Source organism: Mastacembelus armatus, chromosome 11 (assembly GCF_900324485.2).
Source record: "Mastacembelus armatus chromosome 11, fMasArm1.2, whole genome shotgun sequence".
Lineage (NCBI taxonomy): Eukaryota > Metazoa > Chordata > Actinopteri > Synbranchiformes > Mastacembelidae > Mastacembelus > Mastacembelus armatus.
The window spans coordinates 1,346,738-1,365,904 of record NC_046643.1 but is presented as its reverse complement, the minus strand read 5'-3'; the positions used below and the strand labels follow the sequence as shown (position 1 = coordinate 1,365,904).

The following is a 19,167-nucleotide window of genomic DNA, read 5'->3' as shown; positions in this document are numbered from 1 at the left end:
GAGCAATGTGCATCTGGACACATGAGGCACAGCCATATTTGTAACATGTAGTAATAAATAATAATTACACGTTTTATTTATAGAGCACAAGACATTCAAAGACACTTTACAGAAGAGAAAAACACATAAACCAAGAGAACAAAAAAAAAACGTTCATTGAGTAGCAGGAAACATTTATACACTTATCAAAAGCTGTATTGAATAGTTTTTGACGGTGGACTGGTCAGTACAGTTACATGTGTTGGGAAATAGAATGGAGAGTGTCCAGTTCTTGTCCCCTGTATTGACAGAACCCTGATTAAAGTGTACTGACAACTCTTCATTAGTTTCCTCTGGAGTGCCAGGCTTGCAGTTTGCATTAGCTCAGGCATTTCAAGCAGTGTTCAAGTGTGCAGTATTACTCATGAACAGTGCTCAAGCTGTTGAATCAGTTTGGCAGACACAGGAGAACCAGGCTGGTGATGCAGGACTGATACATTCCAGCCTGACACAGAGGCCTCAGCTTACAGCGAAGTCTCAAGTTGTCAACTGTCATTCCACCTATGTCTGATGTGAAAACATATCTTATGGAAAATCTGGTTTAGTGACTTTTGTTAGGATTGAGCCTGATTGATAAGTCAGTTCACGTCAGCCATAGAGAACATCCACATGTCACATGGTGAAAACATCATGGCACAAGTTCATCATTGATATGAGACCAACACTGTTGCAGAGGCATCTCGCAGCCATGTTCGATACCTTCAGGTCTTGGGCAACAGCTGATGTGTTTCTGAAAACATGACCTCAGGTTTTGTGCACTAAATGTGTGTGAAGGGAATGTTTGTGTTACGGCTATCTGACCATACATTTGCTAAGATTACACTTCATTCTGGACTCACACTTTTATCTCACTCACTGCACAACCCATGTTGTCATTTATTACTTTGACCTAAACATTCAACTTCTGCTGGACTTTGTGTGTAACCCTAATCCTAGTGTTCACTAACAAATGTTAGCATGCTAACATGCTAAAATAAGGCAGTGACCATTTTTCTTATTATACCTGCTACCTACCTGGTTACCATTGATAAATCATTGCAAACCTGAAAACATGAAGCTAAAAGCTAGAGAAGGTAAAGTGGGAGTTAAAATCCCTTTTAAAAAAAATAGATGTTTTTGCTTTTTGCTAAAGAATGATCTGAAGTATTTCATTGGAAGTTTGTCTGTGGAAGGTGGAAGTAGCGAGTCTTCATTTGAGCAACTAAAGTATGTACGGTGGTAAAGGCTTGCAACAGTAGAATTCATTTTAGTTGTTTTGCTGAATTAGCCTGCCAGCTAGTTAGTTAGGGTGGCTAACGAAGGGCTGCCTTTGAGTTCCGCTCTGTTGCACTTATTTTTACTGGTCACTATTATTTGTCACTGAGTGCTTCATTCTACATTCTCTGTCAAAAGGTACAAAACTGACACTAAGGTTTTCAGTCCATGTCCAAAATCTAAGTATCAGCTCTTCATATATTAGTCACATCTAAGCACTCTACATTTCAATAGGGTGCTTTGTTGACTTTTTTTCTAGGTAATTCAGCAGCACAATATGAGATCATGACGAAATCCTATATAGATAGAAACGCATTGTCCTGCTAATTGGTAAATGTTATTAACTTGATGCTGAGCCTGGGTCTTTTCAGGTGTGTCTGGTTCTATATCCTGCCAGTTCTCCACCTGGTCCTGAGATATGTGGTGCAGCTGCACAGCGTCTGCACATCCTGTTGATATTTGGGTCATTGTTACACTCCCACTCTGCACTGTTACACTAACACTCTCCACATGTGAACAGCAAGAGGTTGGTGCTGTTTTTTTTAGCCAGGCAATCAGATGGATGCAGTTTGTTTCATTGCATTATGTTGAGTGAAAGGTTAGTGTGAGGAATTCAAACCTGCCTGTCACCCTGTCATAGTGACTCCCTGATGAACAAGCCCTTTGAACCAGAAAGTTTATGCCATGACTAAACTACCTAGGCTTAGAGACGTAAACTAAAGTTTACAGTTGGAAAACATCATTTTTGTTTATTATATAAAAAACATGGATAGCTAAAATTCAGTGTAAAAATATTTTCATTTATTTTTAATGTCTGGGTAAATTTTTCCTTTCAGTGTTTATATTGTCTTCATTTGCTGCCATGCTGAAGTTTAAAAGTTGAAGTTGAAAAAAAAAGCTCCTGTCTCTCTTGCTCTTTTGCAGATGCATCCGCACACCTTTGTATTTGGACTGCAGATTCTTTTCAAAAGTCAATTTTTAGATTTCAGAAGTCATTTTCTCTGATGTCTCGGTTGAGTTCTGTTTTCTTTCTATTGCAATTTAAAAAAATAAACAAATGTATTGAAATGAAATAAATGACACGATATTTGCTAGGTTTGAAGTAATAATACTTATTGTACATAAGCATTTTTTTCTTCCCTTGTACTGAAAAAAGAAATTAAATGGTTGTATATTGTGTAGAAAAGCAAACAAAAAGCCATGAATATTGTGAAGCTTGTCATTTCGTTTTGTGATCACTGTGTATTATTGTGTAACAAATGTGCAAAATGTTGGGGATTCTTTTTTTCCCTCTCCTGCTTGTTAAAGCAGTCTCCCCGGATGCATTTGCTTTGGTTTTGGACTAGTTAGAGTCTGCAGGAATGTGCTCACTGGTTCAGACAGACCTTACGCAGCAGAACATTTTTCTGTTTTCTCTCTGAGCTCTGAAACTTTTACACTTCTTACAGGATCATTTCCTAAATTTGCTGTAAAAGAATAAGATGAAGGTTCCTGGTCTTGGGGTCAGCGTGGTGTTTTTGAATGGACGGGCGGTTTCTTCAGAACCTCAATAGTTCTAATCCCAATAAAATGTTTAGAAATCAGTTAGCTGTCTAAGGCATTGAACATTTTAAAGACTTAATAAAGGGTCAGTAATGCACTCATAATTTGTAGCAAATATGCTCAAACTCACAAAAAAACTCAAACATAATCTTAATCTTTTGAGAAGCTTCCAGATTTTCACCAATGTTCACTCGCTGTTTCTAAGGCCTGTCCTCACTGAAAAGAAGCTATTTTTGGAGGCAACACTACTGGCATCTGGACTGACCTTAAGAGACATATATTTGTTAAATGGCCAAAGCTGACCCTGAATCAGTGATCACTTTTCCTGCTTATACCAGCATTACCAAGTGTATGGTCCTCTACTTTATCTTCTATTAGTTGTTGCTAATACAGGGAAACATTGAATCACTAAATTGGTTTTATCAGTTTGCCTGTAGAAGCATTTCTTTTTGCATAATGTTGACAATGTTGAAATTATTATCCGAAGAAGCAGAAACAGAAGATGAAATCGACTAGAAACTATTTGAAGTCCTTTTAGTTTTGCTTTCATCAATCCTGATCTTTTGCACATAATTGATATTTAACAGTCTTCAAAAAAGTAAAAGAAAATAATGCTGTTTGAATACTGCCAGTTGATTGACAATTATGCATTGACTGAAAAAAAATAAGCTAATTTTGGAGGAAATAACTTTGTAATATTTATCTCTTGCAAGCTATGTTTAATAAAGGTTGAAACAATTTGCTTCCAAGGGTGACTTCATTAACCTTTTTGTAGTAGAACTGAAAAGCAGACTTTTCTGACAGTGATTTAAACATGGACACTGCCTTTTAGGAGACCTTTTAGGAGTTCTAAAGAAATATACTGTAATGTTGGTTACACTATGGGAAAGGTAGTATTCAATGCTTTCTTTAAGAGGTTAACCCATATTAAGCACGCAACTTCAAGATATTCATACTTCCACCACAAAGATAAAAACCTTTCATTTTGTCTTTTGAAAATCCCCTAACTTTCTGAAAGGTTAACACTCTTTCAAGCTGTATTTTCTGTGATGTGAGAGTATATTCAAGCCTGAATTAAGAGTTTCATTGTTGAGCTTAGTAGCAACAGTGGACAAAACATCCTATACCAACCGCTAGGTGGCAGAATGGTCTGTGTAAAAAAAAAAAAAAAAAAAAAAAAGATTTTGGCAAGCAAATTAATTTTACAGTTTAATAGAGCCACACCCAAAGTCTGACTGACTGTTTACAAGATGACCTTTTGTGAGACCTTATCACACCTTCAGCCCCACATCAACTCATCACAGTTCTTCTTTCACTTCTTTCTTTTTCCTGCAAAAACTCCCTTTAACACAAGAAACCTCCAGAGTAGAGTGGGGGGTGGGGGGGAGCCACTGGCTCCCATTAACTTCCATTAAAAAATCAGCACCAATTATCACTATTGTTGCCACAGTAATCATTGTGGCTTCGACCAGATATTCCTAATTTTTTTATGTCGATATTTGCTCCGTAACACAAGATATTAAGGTACCAATCAGGGGCCTGCTTTCATCCATGTCACTGTTTTATTTTATTTAACCTTTATTTAACCAGTAAATAAACTCAATCAGATTAAAAATCTCTTTTGCAACAACAAATAGACATTATAACCATTCACCCATACAATAAACACAGTGCAAAACATATGACTAAAACATCACAATAAAACAGACATGCAATACAAGGTGTCAACGAGTGTAGTCTGCAGTGTTCCTAAAGCATCCATTAGTTAAAACATCGACAGACACAATTTCCAATTAAGTTATGAAATCTTTCTTTGAATGTATTTAATGAGATCAGCTGCTTTAATTTCAGATTTACTTGCAAACTATTCCAGACTGAGGATGCGGCATATTTCTGCATGCCTTCTTTCCCAACTCTGTTTTTACCTTAGGAACACACAATGTCAAGAAATCTCGTGACCAAAGACTGTAATTATTTGAATCCTGACATGTAAAAACCTGAAGTTACCTAGGAAGCAGACTTAAAACACATATATAAATAAATAAATACCAACGTTTTAATCTGTGAGGGGATAAATCAGACCATACAGAGCACAATGGTGAGTGAGAGCTTTGTAATTTGTTGTGAATCACAGAGCACCATTAATAACAGTATCAAGGGCACACAAGCACTGGAAAGAAGCATTCATATAAACATCACCATAATCTAGCAGAGACATGAACGAAGCAGCAACAAGTTTCTACTCTGATTCGATGAGATGACCTTGAGAAGTGGTGATCGAAGGCAGGGCCACAGGCCTTGCCTTTGCTTTTGAGAAGGTCATCAGTTTTGTTTTATGAAAGCTGTCATTGGAAAAGGTTTGAGTGATGTTATTGATATAAAGAATGAATAGAAGTGGTACAAGAACTGACCCTTGTGGTATGCTGTTAGTAACAGTAGGTGGATTGGAAATGAGACCCTTTGTTTGTACACACTGAGTTCTTTGTGAGAGGTAATTTTCAAACTAGATTGGTTTGAAAGTCTAATACTGCTAAGTCTCTGTTTTAATAGTGTATGATCAGCAGTGTCGAAGGCTTTGGAAAGATCGATGAAAAGGACGGCACAATGTTGCTTATTGTCTAGAGAGTCAATGAGATCATTTAGAACTTTTAAAACTGCAGTGGTTGTGCTATGTGATTTTCTAAAACCAGATTGAAAATATTATTTTTTTTCAAGGAATTCCTTAAGCTGCTGACTGACAGGTTTTTCCAGAACCTTGGCCAGGACAGATAATTGGATGGTAAGCACAGTAGGGTCGCCTCCTTTAAAAAGAGGAAGAAAAAAGTCTGATTTCCATATGTTTGGAATTTGAGAGGCGGAAAGAGACTAATTAAAAATATATATCAAAGGAGATGCAATAAGATCAGCTGCTATGCATAAAAAATAAGGCTCTAATTTATCAGGACCAGCTGATTTAGAAATATCCAAAAGCCTCAGAGACAGTAAAAGGAGTAAAACAAAAAGCAGAATTTGCAGAAGGATGAACATCTGGCTCAAAAATACTAGCACTATCACGAGTGAGATTTAAAGACTTTGAGTCCCAATCCCAGATAAAATTCTACTGAATTTGAAGAAAGTCACTTCCTTTCCAGCCTTCGTTATGCCGGCTTTAAGGTACAGATGTGTGAACTGTACCATGGAGCTAATCTCCTCTGATTCACTAACTTTTTTTTCAGACGGACCACAGAATAAAATGTTTTACACAGCAAGGTAGCAGCACTGCCAACAAGATAATATTCTTCCAAATCTAGACAGTGTCAGACAGACAATATTAAAGGATACTTCTAGGATTTCCAAGAGGCAATTCCAGGTTACACAGTGTCCAGCGAACAGGTTAATGCTAAAATGAAGTTCATCTTATCATTCTACTTGTTTTGCTTTTTTTGAAATCATTATTATTATCATTATGATTAATCATTATTGCAGTGCTTTCATTATGTTGAAGTGCATGTGACATTTCCAGGGAAACATGTTGAAGAAGTTTTTGCAGACAACAGTTGCACCATTATGTCTGTGTGTGCAGCAGGAAAGCACACCAAAGCAGTCATGTGACGTGTGAAGTGTGGCTGTAAACAGCCTGTGTTAGGGCGGCTGTGTTGCTATGGGACAAGATGTGACAGTGGGTGGGGCGTGCATGCCGTGGAACACTGTTGAACGTGTGGAACATGAAGTTCTTTAACTGTTTACCTACAGGTCTGACTCAAGGACAAGCACAAAGCAGTTGGAAAATGTTGTACATTTAGTGCGCTTCAGAGTCAAACATACAGCAGATTTATGTTCTGATCCCTTTAGTGCACTGTTCAAGTGCCTTGAAATGATTTTATTGTGATTTGGCACTGCATAAATAAAACTGAATTGAATTCACTTATATTGCAAGCATCCCCTGTGTCTTTTTAATATCTAACATTTTGGCACAGTGTAAGTTAGGTTACAGAGCTGGACTTAGGAAGGGGCTGGCCTCACTTAGCATAAGGTTAAATAGGCGACCAGGTGCAGACACATCTGCCAACATTGCTAAAGCTCACAGATAACAGCTTCTATCTTGATATTGAATCTGTAACAGAAATGTATAAAAAATATTGGTTTCATAGGGGGACTACTATTTCTTACTTCAGAAAAAGTGCTGTTTGTTTACATACTTGCTCATGTAGCTGGGACAGATCCTGACTGGCTGAAGTGAGAGCAAACACACTGATAGAGCATAGAGCCTATCTAAAGTAGCTTTACTGGAAACATGTATTTAATGGTGCAAAGTCATGTTTTTATTAATTATTTTTCTTTAACACCCACCTACTCCAAGGCAACAATAATGCAGAGCTGCCTGAGTTGCAGCATGTAATTATATAAAACCTGGGAACTGATTAACAGTCATGGCATTGTTGAGAAATCTGTCTGAAGCATTCATCTCCCACCTTCTACCTGTATCAGAGAAAGAAGCCAGATCTCAAGATCACAAGAAGCTTATGAGTTAAAACATTTCCTCTTTTACTGATAGCATAGTAGCAAGGTCTTGAAATGATCTGGGTGCGTGCCTAGTCAAGTGTACCTGAGGAATAATGATGGGCATTGGTAATGAACAGTGGAGTGGATGGTGGACCAGCAAGATTTAGTTCACAGTGAGAATTGTTTTGCAGCTGGCCTGCTGAAGGTGGCAAAGACATTTCACATTCCGTCATTCAGTGTATGTTGTTCTCCTATCACTCTAAGCTTTTTGAGCAATGTCTCTTGGTGTCAATGTCAAACCAGTGTCTGTGCATGTCTCAAATGCATGCTCCATCTTGTATACCGTTGTTTGCTTGTGTTAGTGTGTGTGCAGGTAGGGAAGCTGTGTGCTGGTGGAGTACCTGCATATATAAGGGGAGGAGCCGTGTGTGTGTGTGTGTTGAACTTGTGTGTGCAGTACAGCAGTTGTGTGGGTGGGTGGACAAACTGTGTACATGGCTGTACACAGGTGAAACAGTGTTGTGCACAGACAGGGAGCTCACTGAAGATGTGTATAGGTGGAGCTGCTCTGTGCATGAATGGAAAAGCTAAATGAGGCTGTGTGTGCAGGTGGAATCAGTTGTGTGTGCCTGTGGAGTGTGGCCAGTGGTATATGATGGGTATTCAGTATGAGCATGCTCAGACTGTTCTCTGTTAATGTTTTTAACTTAAGAGATAATTGCCCCCATGCTAAGGAAGAGTTCTCACCCTCTTACCCTGATTATCCAGTCACCTCCCTCTCTGTGGTTTACATTCAGAAAAACTGATTTTTTTTGTAGAATTTCTGTTTTAAATCCATTCTTATCAACATATGCAGAAATAAAGTCAGTGGTATTCTAAGATCTGAGGGTTTTATTTTGTTCTAAGACATAATCTGACCTGTCCCCAACATCACAGCTGTGAACTCTCACAACTCTCTCATTTATTACAGAGTGGTTTAAAGATTTTTGTAGTCAACCTTTTTAGAAGTTTTCTTGATACTACGCTGTAAGGGGAATGTTAATTCATTCCATGCATCAAGGCTGAACTATCTGACAGGCAAACTGGGTATCTGACGCTGAGTTCTAGATCCCCTGAGTAGCTGTAAGGCCCTTGGTACACTGTGTTAGTTTGTGGTGAATAAATTAGATATAATCCAGTTTTTTCCGTGCAGCCCCTAACTGGGTTAATAAGGTCCTGTCTAAAATATCCAAAAAACTATACCTTCCTTAAGGATCAGCCAATAATAAAGAATTGAATTCAGCTGAGACCGATGCTCAGCAGAAGAGAAAGGCTGTGGAGCTGTTTTTGTAGAAGTCACAATGAAATACCAAAAGTGAAAGCAACCTCAGCAGAAGTGAACAGAAAGTCCCTCCAGTCCAATAAAAGAACAGAGACAGAGTGTGTACATGCCTTGCCTGCATGGCCTGTGCATGGCCAAGGAATTCAGCCAATCACAAACTGCACAGCAGCAGACTCCAGCCAATCAGGGCTCTGTGGGGTTTTCACAAACAGTGTCATAAAGATGGGAGTTTATTTTTCTGGATGGCTGTACCAGCACAAAGAAGTAGTAGTTGAGAAACCTGTCAAACGTCTTAGTTGTTGTGATGATGAGAGAACTTTCATCTTGCCCACATCTGTGTTCTCAGTTTCTACATATTCCTTCAATTTCTTAGCATATTCTGTACATATACTATAGCCCATACACAGAACTTTTCTGAAAAGCACTGCATGTCTCTAACCCTCTGTTTTGTCCTTTAACTATTGTCCCTGTATTTTTCCTTATCTGCTTTTAGAGGTCTAACATTTTATGGCTTCCTGTGTGGCACTCGGCCCATCCAGTGATGGGCATCATAAAGTCAGAATTGTGTTGATAATCATGAATAAGACTGTTGCCCTGTATCAACTCCACCTGAGCCTCTCTCACTCCTGGTTACCTGACATAGGCTAGACTGTGTCAGAAAAGTGAGGCATAAAAAAACATGATTCAGCTTAACAACATGCCAACCTTCTCAGTGTTTTCAGGACATGGCAGATGTGACTCAGCCTCTAGGGCAAAGACATAAAGGCACAACAGAGTTTGACTACTGTTAGAAAGACAGTATTTTGTGTCAGTATTTGGTGTGTCCCTCTAACTTATTTTATTTAATTTTATTTATTTTGTTTTTATGTGAAATTATATTTAGGCACTTATGGGATCTTCAATTGAATTAAGCATCACTAGAACTATATAAAGATTGAGCTATTTCATCATAAAATTGTGAGCATCATGATTTCATGGTGATGTCACAAGAGTTAGCTTAGTTTGGACATACATGTACTGTTGAACACTGGATTTGGAGCTTGATAGGTGTGAATTATAGGAAGTGTGGTGTTTATGAAGTTGACTGGGACTAAAAGGAAATATCAGCCTCTAGTGCTACAGTTTCAGACATTCTCTTTTCACTTTGTGATTACCCCAGAAGAAAGCTGCAGTACCCTTCTTGACCATGTAGCTTTAGCCAGACTACACGACACATCAAACAATCAGTGAGTACTGTGAAGAATGCTAGTAAGTTGATCATCTCTCTACTTGTTATTCTAAATATATTAGTCTACTCTTTTTGGGTGGCTTCTTATGCATGTTCCATTAACCATAACATGTGTGCCTTTATCACAAGCATGCATTGGGTCACAGCTATGATCAGACTTGCTGTGTAAGTGCACTGAACTTCCTGTGGTGAATCACAGTCTCCACTGAGGGAACAAAAAGAGGAAGGATGAAGAAATAAATGCCTGGATGAAACCAGTTCAGAGGCTGTGTGTGTGGGTGGGTGGATGTGTGAGAACATGCTGCTCTCAAATGTTAACCCTCCTAATCCACTGCTTCAGCCCAAGAGGAGGGGAGTGCTCAGACATGACGAAAATGTATTCCTGACGCTTGAGAGCAGGTTATTTAAAGAGCACTACTGAACAATACTGAGAACTCAGGAAAAAAGAAAGTACAAAGTGTATCTCTGTTGTATTATAATAACATAAACATAATATCAAACCAACCCTACAGAACAAACCATATAAAATACAGTAGCATATACATTAGACTTTACCCAATTTTTCCTTTTAATTCAGCTGCTGAAATATGGGGAGACATTGGCTACACTGAGCCCAGACAAGACCATTATGTCTGTTTCTGTAAACAAGATGTTTCATATGATTAAAACCGTAGACTTGGTAGCAAGTGGGTGAAATGCCATAAGACATGACAGAAATGATAACCAAAGATGAAAAGATAAGGGCAACATTGTCAGAATATGGTTAGAGGACAATCAATTCTACTTCATCAGGCTGTGCCATCGTAAATCTGCTGGTCCTTGTGACATGTAACATAGTTCTCCCTACCCTCCCATACATTATGACTGACCTAACATACCTTGATGAGACCTTTAATTAGCCTTACCCAAGGAAAGAATAAATATTCTGCACCGTGACCTGGCCTCAGTTCACTGTTTCACCTGAAAACAACAGCCCACTCAGGAGTGACGTTTTCCTCAAATTAGTCTACAGTGGTTAGACCAACTGGCACACAACACAAGTTCACTCCAGTATCAACAACTGTTAACCAGCTACAATCACCTAAGTTCATATCAAGCATCAGCACTGCCCCTACCATCAGCACAATGTTGCAGCCTACCAAACCAGGTGGTCACCCTTAGCTGCCATCTTGACAAGTAATGAACCACATGGATGAATAGCCTAATAAGCCTATTAGCATCAGCAGGAAGCTGGCTGCTCTAGATTCCTCTTATATTCAGCGCGGTTACTAGAGAAAAATGTGATTTGTCAGCAGAGCACCAACCTCTCATAGGCAGATCTTAGCTTTCCAACCATGCTGTTCTACCTCTGCTATCAACCGCCAACTCTAAGATTTTCCCTCTCTGAGGCATTTTCTATTGTGTCCAGTTTCCACAGAAATAGATCAGTGATAGCTATATAATTTCCCAGGAGTGACGTTTTCCTCAAATTAGGCTACAGTGGTTAGACCAACTGGCACACAACACATAGCTGCATTGCATCCTGTCTGCAGTGAGGAGGAGCTTTCTTCCTGTTCACCCTTGTGAACAAACAAAATACCAGAGTTTCCTTTTTTGTCATATTGAAATTATATTAGCAGCACTACAATCTTAAACTACCCATTCTTGTTCATAAGTGTACTTTGTTATTTATGTATGTTTGTAAAGTCTATGTACAGGCAAACAAAGTGGGCACAAAACTAGGAGAAACATTACATTTTGCTGTCTGGGTCTGCTGATGAAATGGACTTATTTTGATTTCCTCCTGGCAGAACCTTACAAATATATGAATGTATTATTTGTTCCTGGAATTCCTCTGTAGTGCAGGAATGTGGTCCAGTTAACCAAGAACCATGAAAATCCTTTCTAATGTTCTTTGTGACTATGTAGCAGAATTCCAGTCTACAGTAGTGAAACTGCAGTGCCAAAGGTGCAGCCCCAGTCATGGAGTGATGTACTGATAAATAGTTTCCTTATCTGTTGCTCTCAGCAGTTACCAGACGTCAGCAGCCCAGAGTTGAGAGCATATTTTGAAAAGGAAAAAAATCATGCACAGGCCTGTGGCTGCAAATACAACAGCAAAAAACTGCTTGTATTTTCAGGTATCAAATAATGATATGCCAATGTCCATACTCAATGTAGGGCTTCAAGAGTCGATGGAGATGTAAATGACACAGTGTGCCATGGAACATGTGCCACTCCAAACATCCACTTCGTAGAGCTCTAGCCAGAACACGGGGACTGGTCTCTGCAATATACACCATCTCCTTTAAGTTGCTTACCTATTGACAAATTCTTCCAGTTTTACTGGGAATTAATTTGGCAGATCATGCAACTATTTTCCAGGAACACCAACAATCATGTCACTCATTTTGTGGCAAGGAGGGCTATAGGGTGAAATTAAATTTAATCAAATTTCCCTGACAGTGAAAGGGCCCCATGCAAACACAGTTTGATCAAACAAAAGGTTGAGGCGTTCCTGCAGATTTTACTACCTTTTCAGAAATTTTATTCTACATACTGCATTTCTAGGAGGTCAAATATTTCTGACAAAATTCTAAATTCTTTACAGCAACTGATTGGGCTGCTTTGAGACACTACTCCCCAAAACACTAACACTACTGACAATTTAGTTACCAGTTAACCTAACCTACATGTCTGGACTCTGAGGGGAAATCCAAGCAGGCACTGGGAGAACATGCCGGCTCCAAAGAGAACACCAGCCCAGTGCTATTTATTTCCATGCATCTCATAGCACCTTGTAATTTACCTAGCAATACCTGTTTCCTCTTACACAATCCATTTCCAGTCCACTTGGAATGTGTAATCCTCTCAAGATGCTCCAGGCAATCCTCTTGATCTGTTCACAGTTGGACATCGCCAGCCTCTCGACATTATCTTTTGGGTCAGTTTTTAGACTCAAAGCTCAAAGGTCAAACTTTCCAGGCTATGAAACACTTCTTGCAACTACAACTATTTTATCATGACAACCTCTACAACAAAGTCTCTATGAAATTCAGGACTAAAACCCTCAATATAATAATATCTCCCCCAATAAAAGCGTTCTCTACGGGGTCCAAGTATTGCTGAAAACTGTCTATACAACTCACTGGTCGTACAGGGAATTCTGAACCACAACTTGATAGTGGATAATCAAAACCACGGTTATAAAGGGACAGCACCCACAATGGACATTTTCAACATGGATTTAATAGAAAATAAACCCATAGGGTTTCATACAAAAAAATACTTCTATCAAGGATGCATTGCAAACATGCTTTCTGACAAATCAGTCTTAAACATTGATTTTCTTAGTGCCCTGAAGTAACAGAAGCTATGAAACGGCCACAGTAGAGAGCTCACAGTGAAACGTTGTCTAGGACAACTGCAGGATTGATACAATGATTACCCTCATTATACAGTGAGTGCCATGATTACTGGCGCACTGTATGGATTACGTTTGGCACTCGCTGTCACAAAAACTACAGCCAATCACCAATCAAATGAGGCTCTATCAAATTCAAAGTGTATTCGCTGGAAAATTCACTTTTCACATCACAAACATTTTTGTACTGAATTAAACAGAAACTCTTAATAGGCAGTAGTAGACCAAAATGCATCAAACCAAAAGTGCAATAAAATACAGGAATAAACTTTTTTCCAAACACTGGTACACAAGCAAATATGAATGCTGCAGGAGATTTTACTACCTTTTCAAAAATGTTATTCTACATACCGTATTTCTAGGAAGTAAAATATTTCTGACAAAATTCTAAATTCTTTACAGCAACTTGGGCTTATGGAACAAAAGACAATGGTGAAATCCCTCACAAATAGGCTTAACTGGAATGACAGCATCATGAGGGAAACACAACTGCACCCTCACCTCCACAAAAAGCAAAGATTATGTCATCAGGGGCTGACTCATACACTGCTGGCCCCAGTAACAAAGTCATAAAGTGGCTGTAGATAGACAAGGAGACCCAGACTTTGAATCTCTGGAAGGGACAGCTTATTCAGAAATGCAGCATGCCACATGCTCTGTGGTTCGATCTCCATGTCCACAACCTGCAGAGCACCAGTAGAAAGACGATAGGAGGTGATGAACTGCAGCGAAGACAGCTGACAGAAGTGAGCATCCTTCTGTCAACCTATACAGTCCTGGCTTTACTTCTCCACCCAACACATCTCCTTGAGTTTGGACCTTCTGCTCCTTTTCAAGTGCCTTGGATGAATGGTCCCTGAGAGCTGGACCACGGTTTAGAATCCCTGCTGGATTTCAGCAGACTGGCAGCATGCGAGCATTGCCATTGTACTCCTCTGCCTGGAAAATATTAGAGCTTAATTAGACAGATTATCAATGAAGATTTTTTTATTATCAACTTAACAGTGTGTTAAGGTAACTTGTAACACCAAAGACGACACCTACCTCAGCGTATGCTGGAGGCGGTGCGAACTGGAAGGTTGGTGCATTCATGAAGATGGGGCTGTCGTCTCCATCAACGTCATCCAGGAGTGGTGTAAGGGGCTGGTCTATACGGCAGTCACGGGTGACATCACAGTAACTGGGGAGCTCAGAGGGCATCCTGAGGGACACCCAGCTCTGAGAGGCATTGCTGACTGAACCCTCCTGGCTGCTCACACTGTTGCTACGGCTGCCCAGACCAGCTGTCCCAATGACCAGAGGAAGCTCCAGGATCAGCTTCTCACTACCAGGTATATGGACATATATCTGGAAGGGGAATTATGAATAATAATAATGATTTTCGATTCTCAAAAAGGTGACAGCCAATAACTACTTGCAGAACTCGCAAGCTTACCATCAGTGCGTACTCTACACGAATGATGTTGCAGCCCAGCATGGATGGTTTGATCTTGGGTACCCTGATGGTCTTTGCCTGCCAAGCATCACACATGCCAGAGATTATGTGGTTTCCTCGCACTGAGGATAACTTCTGGCGGAAGACCTTGGTGCGACCGTTGGCCTGGTAAGTGTGCTTGGCAATGATGGCAGCCTTGGGCACCACAATGCGGGAGCAGGTGTTCTCAAACTTTGCATTGATGCAGATATCTTCACCTTCACAGAAGCCACGGCGTTCAATTTTTGCATTCAGTGACACCTGACCATCAGGGATGAACATGCAAGTGACCTTTTTTTCCTTCATGCCACCTGTTGGAGACTGAAGAGACATAAGGAAGTAAGATTCAATTCAGCTGAAGACTATGTCAAGCACCATTATGTCATTATTATTGGACAAGTAGACACAAAGAGCTCAATTTATTTGGGCAGGAGCCAGATTATGAAAAGCTGTTGTTTGTGTCAATGAACTCACCAGCAGGTCTGGTGTGTTGACATCCAGAGGCTCCTCCACCTCAAAGGGCTTCTTGCACTCTAGGGTTGGCTGGTGTGGCCTTTCCATGAAGGCCTTCACATAGTATTGGACATACCCAAACTTCCCCTTGTATGATGATACAAGCTGCCTGTGACAAGTGTGAGGAAAGTTTAAGCCATAAACATTATGTAAAATACAGGTCAGCACTGTTTGAAATGAGAAATGCTGACTTACCCTTGCTGAGGGAGCTCAAATCCAAACATGTACTCATATTTGTTGCCAGGCCTCAAAACGACAGATCCATCAGAATCTAAAAAAAAATAAAATAAAAAATAAAATTACATAAAATTATTTAACATTACTGTTACATTCTTCAGTTGCCTGCTTTCCTTCCTTAAGTAACGTTAGTGACTGCTGTCTCTATGTGTAGCTGGTTTGATTCAACATCAGTGGAATAATTATCCCCAAGTCAACTCTGGGAGTATCCACCAAAGTGAAATCAGTGACTCTCAGCTGATGAAGTTATTCGACCGCTGAAAATACCTTTCATTAACGTTACAACATATTAGTGAGTTAGGATTAACGTTAGCTAACAATTCACTGAAGTGCCACTAACAAATGTGTCAAATCTGTCATGTTAATGTGTTACTGCAGGACAAAGCTGACTGGCCAAAAAAATTAATGTCTATACCTGTAGGCTGGTCGTCCAGGCGTAGGACCTCTTCAAATCGAAGGTACTCGGCCTCCTGCCTGCATCGCTGTTTGCCTTTAGCGTACTCCACCTTAGCACAGCCGAGACCCAGGACCTTCACTGCGGACACACGGGTCAACTCGTTCACTTCTACTTCTATCTTGCCACACACCTTATCCCCGCCGCAATAAAACGTTTTGCTGGGGTCCGTAAAGATAATTTGGAAGGTTTTCGCTCTCTTCGTCATAGCTACCATGTCTGCTTGTTACAAAAATCCAAAGAAGCTGTACTGCTCTCTGCAGCTGCTGGATTAAACCTGTTACGCTGCGTTGAAGTAACAACCTGCGCTTATATCTCCTGTAAACAAAGACTGCTGGTTTTATACGACCATCCACAATGAATAGTATGGCTCAGCGCATGCACAGCGCTCTGATTGGTGGAAAATCTTTGTTTGTGTCAGCTCTAGCCAATCCGCCCCTGAAGCCGACGCGTGGACACCGCGTGGCTGGAAGAATGAGGAGCGTGCTGAGCAAATGTGAACACAGGAAGTAGAAGGCAGACAGAACAGTACATTTGTAGTAAACACTGAAACCAGAAAACTACTGCTATAGATATGCGCAGTTTCATTAGTACATACACTCATCAAATACACCCACAGTCATTAGTATCATAACATATGCTGTATATAAATACAAATAGATAAATAAATAAATATATAGATACATCGAAAATACAATATGTATGTTTGTTAAAAGAGACATTTAGAGGTGCTTCACAGTTCTGTAGATTATAATGCAAATGAAAAAAATAAAGAGAAAAAAAAGGATGTTGACTAATGCATGGAAATGTTTTTAGTATGAAAGTACTGAATTGTTGACATGTTGACTTCATAGATGAGCTTCCCATTCATTCCTGTCCTTAGAAACAGTTGTTGACAAAATGACTAGCTAGTATAATAAGGGGTGTGAAATTGGGCTGATGTTAAAGACAAACATTTACAGCCCCTATAGCATCTACCCTACACTAAATGATCAAAACACCTCTCTGCCAGGGTCACAGTTCATTTATGGACTGGTCTTGTCATGCTCTGAAGTATGGATCAGAACATCTAAATGCTAAAGCTGGATTCCCAACTGGCCAAACAGGAATCTGAACTCCAGAAGCCAATTTAGGTGGTCTTGTACAAAGTAGTTGTAATTTAAGGATAAAAGCTTTACATATGTATAGTTGTTTATGTGTGAGCTGAATATTTTAAGTTTTACAAATCTAGTATTGGAATGCATTTCTGTTATTTTGTCCATCTCTTGTATATGAGGAATGAAGGTTCCAGCCGTTCTTCACTCACCACCGATAGCACGGCCATACTCGTTAATGCCTTTGTCACCTCTTGTTTGGATTACTGTAACTCACTCCTCACTGGTCTACCTCTCAAATCACTTCACAAACTCCAACTTGTCCAGAACTCTGCTGCCCGAATCATCACCAGAACTCCATCCTCACATCATATCACCCCTGTCCTTAAACAACTTCACTGGGTCCCAGTGTCCTTCCGTATAAACTATAAAATCCTCCTTCTCACCTACAAAGCCCTCCACTCTATTGCCCCACCATACATCACTGATCTACTTCATATCTATTCTCCGCCTCGTACTCTCCGCTCCTCCAGTGCCACTCTCCTCTGCACCCCTACAGCGCGCCTGGCCACCATGGGCGCTAGATCCTTCGGCCACACTGCACCCCGCCTTTGGAACATTCTCCCTCATCGCATCCGGTCGTCTCCGGACTTATCAACTTTTAAATCATCACTCAAAACGTATCTGTTCCATATAGCGTTTTCCACCTAACTCTCTCAACTTCTCAAAAGCAGCCCGTGATGTTCTACCACCCTCCACCTGTTTCATATTGTTTCATATTTGTTGTTCTGTCATCTGGGTTTCTGCGTTTCAGTTTACTTTTAATGTACATCGCCCACTTCCTAGATACTCTACACTTTTGCCTTTACATTTTGGCCCTCTGTTTATGTATTGTTGTTATCATTGTTTTAATGCACTCTATGTATTTCATGCTGTATGCTTCCTTTTTCTCCCTGTAAGGTGACCTTGAGACTTTGAAAGGTGCCTTGAAATAAAATGTATTCTTATTATTATTATTAAATGTCATTGTTATAAATGCTGCTACACTTGAGAACTACTGTTTCATAACAAATAAACACATGTGGCTCTGGTTGGTTGGCTAATTCCCCACACACTACCAATACAGCAATAGGTTGTTTTAAGTGCACTGGGCTTTAAATCTCTATAGTTGGGCTACTGACTCAATCTGTGCTAAAGTGCCAGTTTTTGAGTGTGTGTGACTCAGGACTTTTACTTAGTTTTACCGTTGTTTCATTTGTAATGTGTGAGTGTGATGTCATGTGGTCTGCATTGTCCATTATTGTTGAGGTCTTGGGCTAGATGCAGTTATAAATCTGATGAGATTCCTTTGTCTCCTTCTGTAAACTTCCGGTTCTGGACTTCCTAGTTTTGGACTTTTGTTTGTGTTTCTTGTGTCGCCTGGGTTTATTCCAGGTAGTTATGTGTTCATTTATGTTGATTGTTTATCACTTGTGTCTACTTGGTTCTCCCTTGTGTCTCTCTCTCCATGTGTGTGTGTGTGTATGGTGCTTTCCGAGGCAACTAGGTGATTGGCCACACCTGTTCCTAATTAGGCATTAGAGCAAGAGTATATAGACCTGCACACTGCCACACATATTTGCTGGATTATTCTGTGTCTTCTTGTCATCATGGGACACAGTGCATATACTTGTACTGTTAAACCTTGTGCTGCATTTGACATCATCGACTGCAGTATCTTACTACATAGACTGGAGCATGTGATTGGAATCAAAGGAACAGTGTTAAAGTGGTTCTAATCTTATTTATTGGACAGATTCCTAGTTGTTCATGTCCATGATGAACCTTCCACGTGCACAAAAGTTAGTTATGGAGTTCCACAAGGTTCTGAATATAACCTCAGCATCTTCAGCTCTGCTACCTCCAGCTCTGCCTCCTGCCTTTTTCTCAGTGCCACTGTCTCTAACTATACAACTTTGCTGGTCTCACCACTGTCTTGTATACCTTTCCTTTCATTCTTGCTGACACTCTTTTGTCACACATCACACCTGACACTTTCCTCCACCCGTTCCAACCTGCTTGCACATGTCCCTTCACTTCTTTTCCACACTCTTCGTTGCTCTGGACTGTTGACCCTAGGTACTTAA

General features: G+C 40.0%; 1 protein-coding gene across 1 annotated transcript; it reads right to left on the bottom strand.

Annotated features, from left to right (window-relative positions):
* Window positions 1–13,074: 13,074 nt before the first annotated feature.
* txnipa (thioredoxin interacting protein a) lies at window positions 13,075–16,282 on the bottom strand. The gene is made up of 6 exons (XM_026300574.2): window positions 15,909–16,282; window positions 15,452–15,527; window positions 15,218–15,365; window positions 14,705–15,064; window positions 14,314–14,616; window positions 13,075–14,208 (listed from the first exon to the last, which is right to left on the bottom strand). The coding sequence occupies exons 1-6, from the start codon at window positions 16,162–16,164 to the stop codon at window positions 14,164–14,166; spliced, it is 1,188 nt and encodes a 395-aa protein (XP_026156359.1). The 5' UTR covers window positions 16,165–16,282; the 3' UTR covers window positions 13,075–14,163.
* Window positions 16,283–19,167: the final 2,885 nt, after the last annotated feature.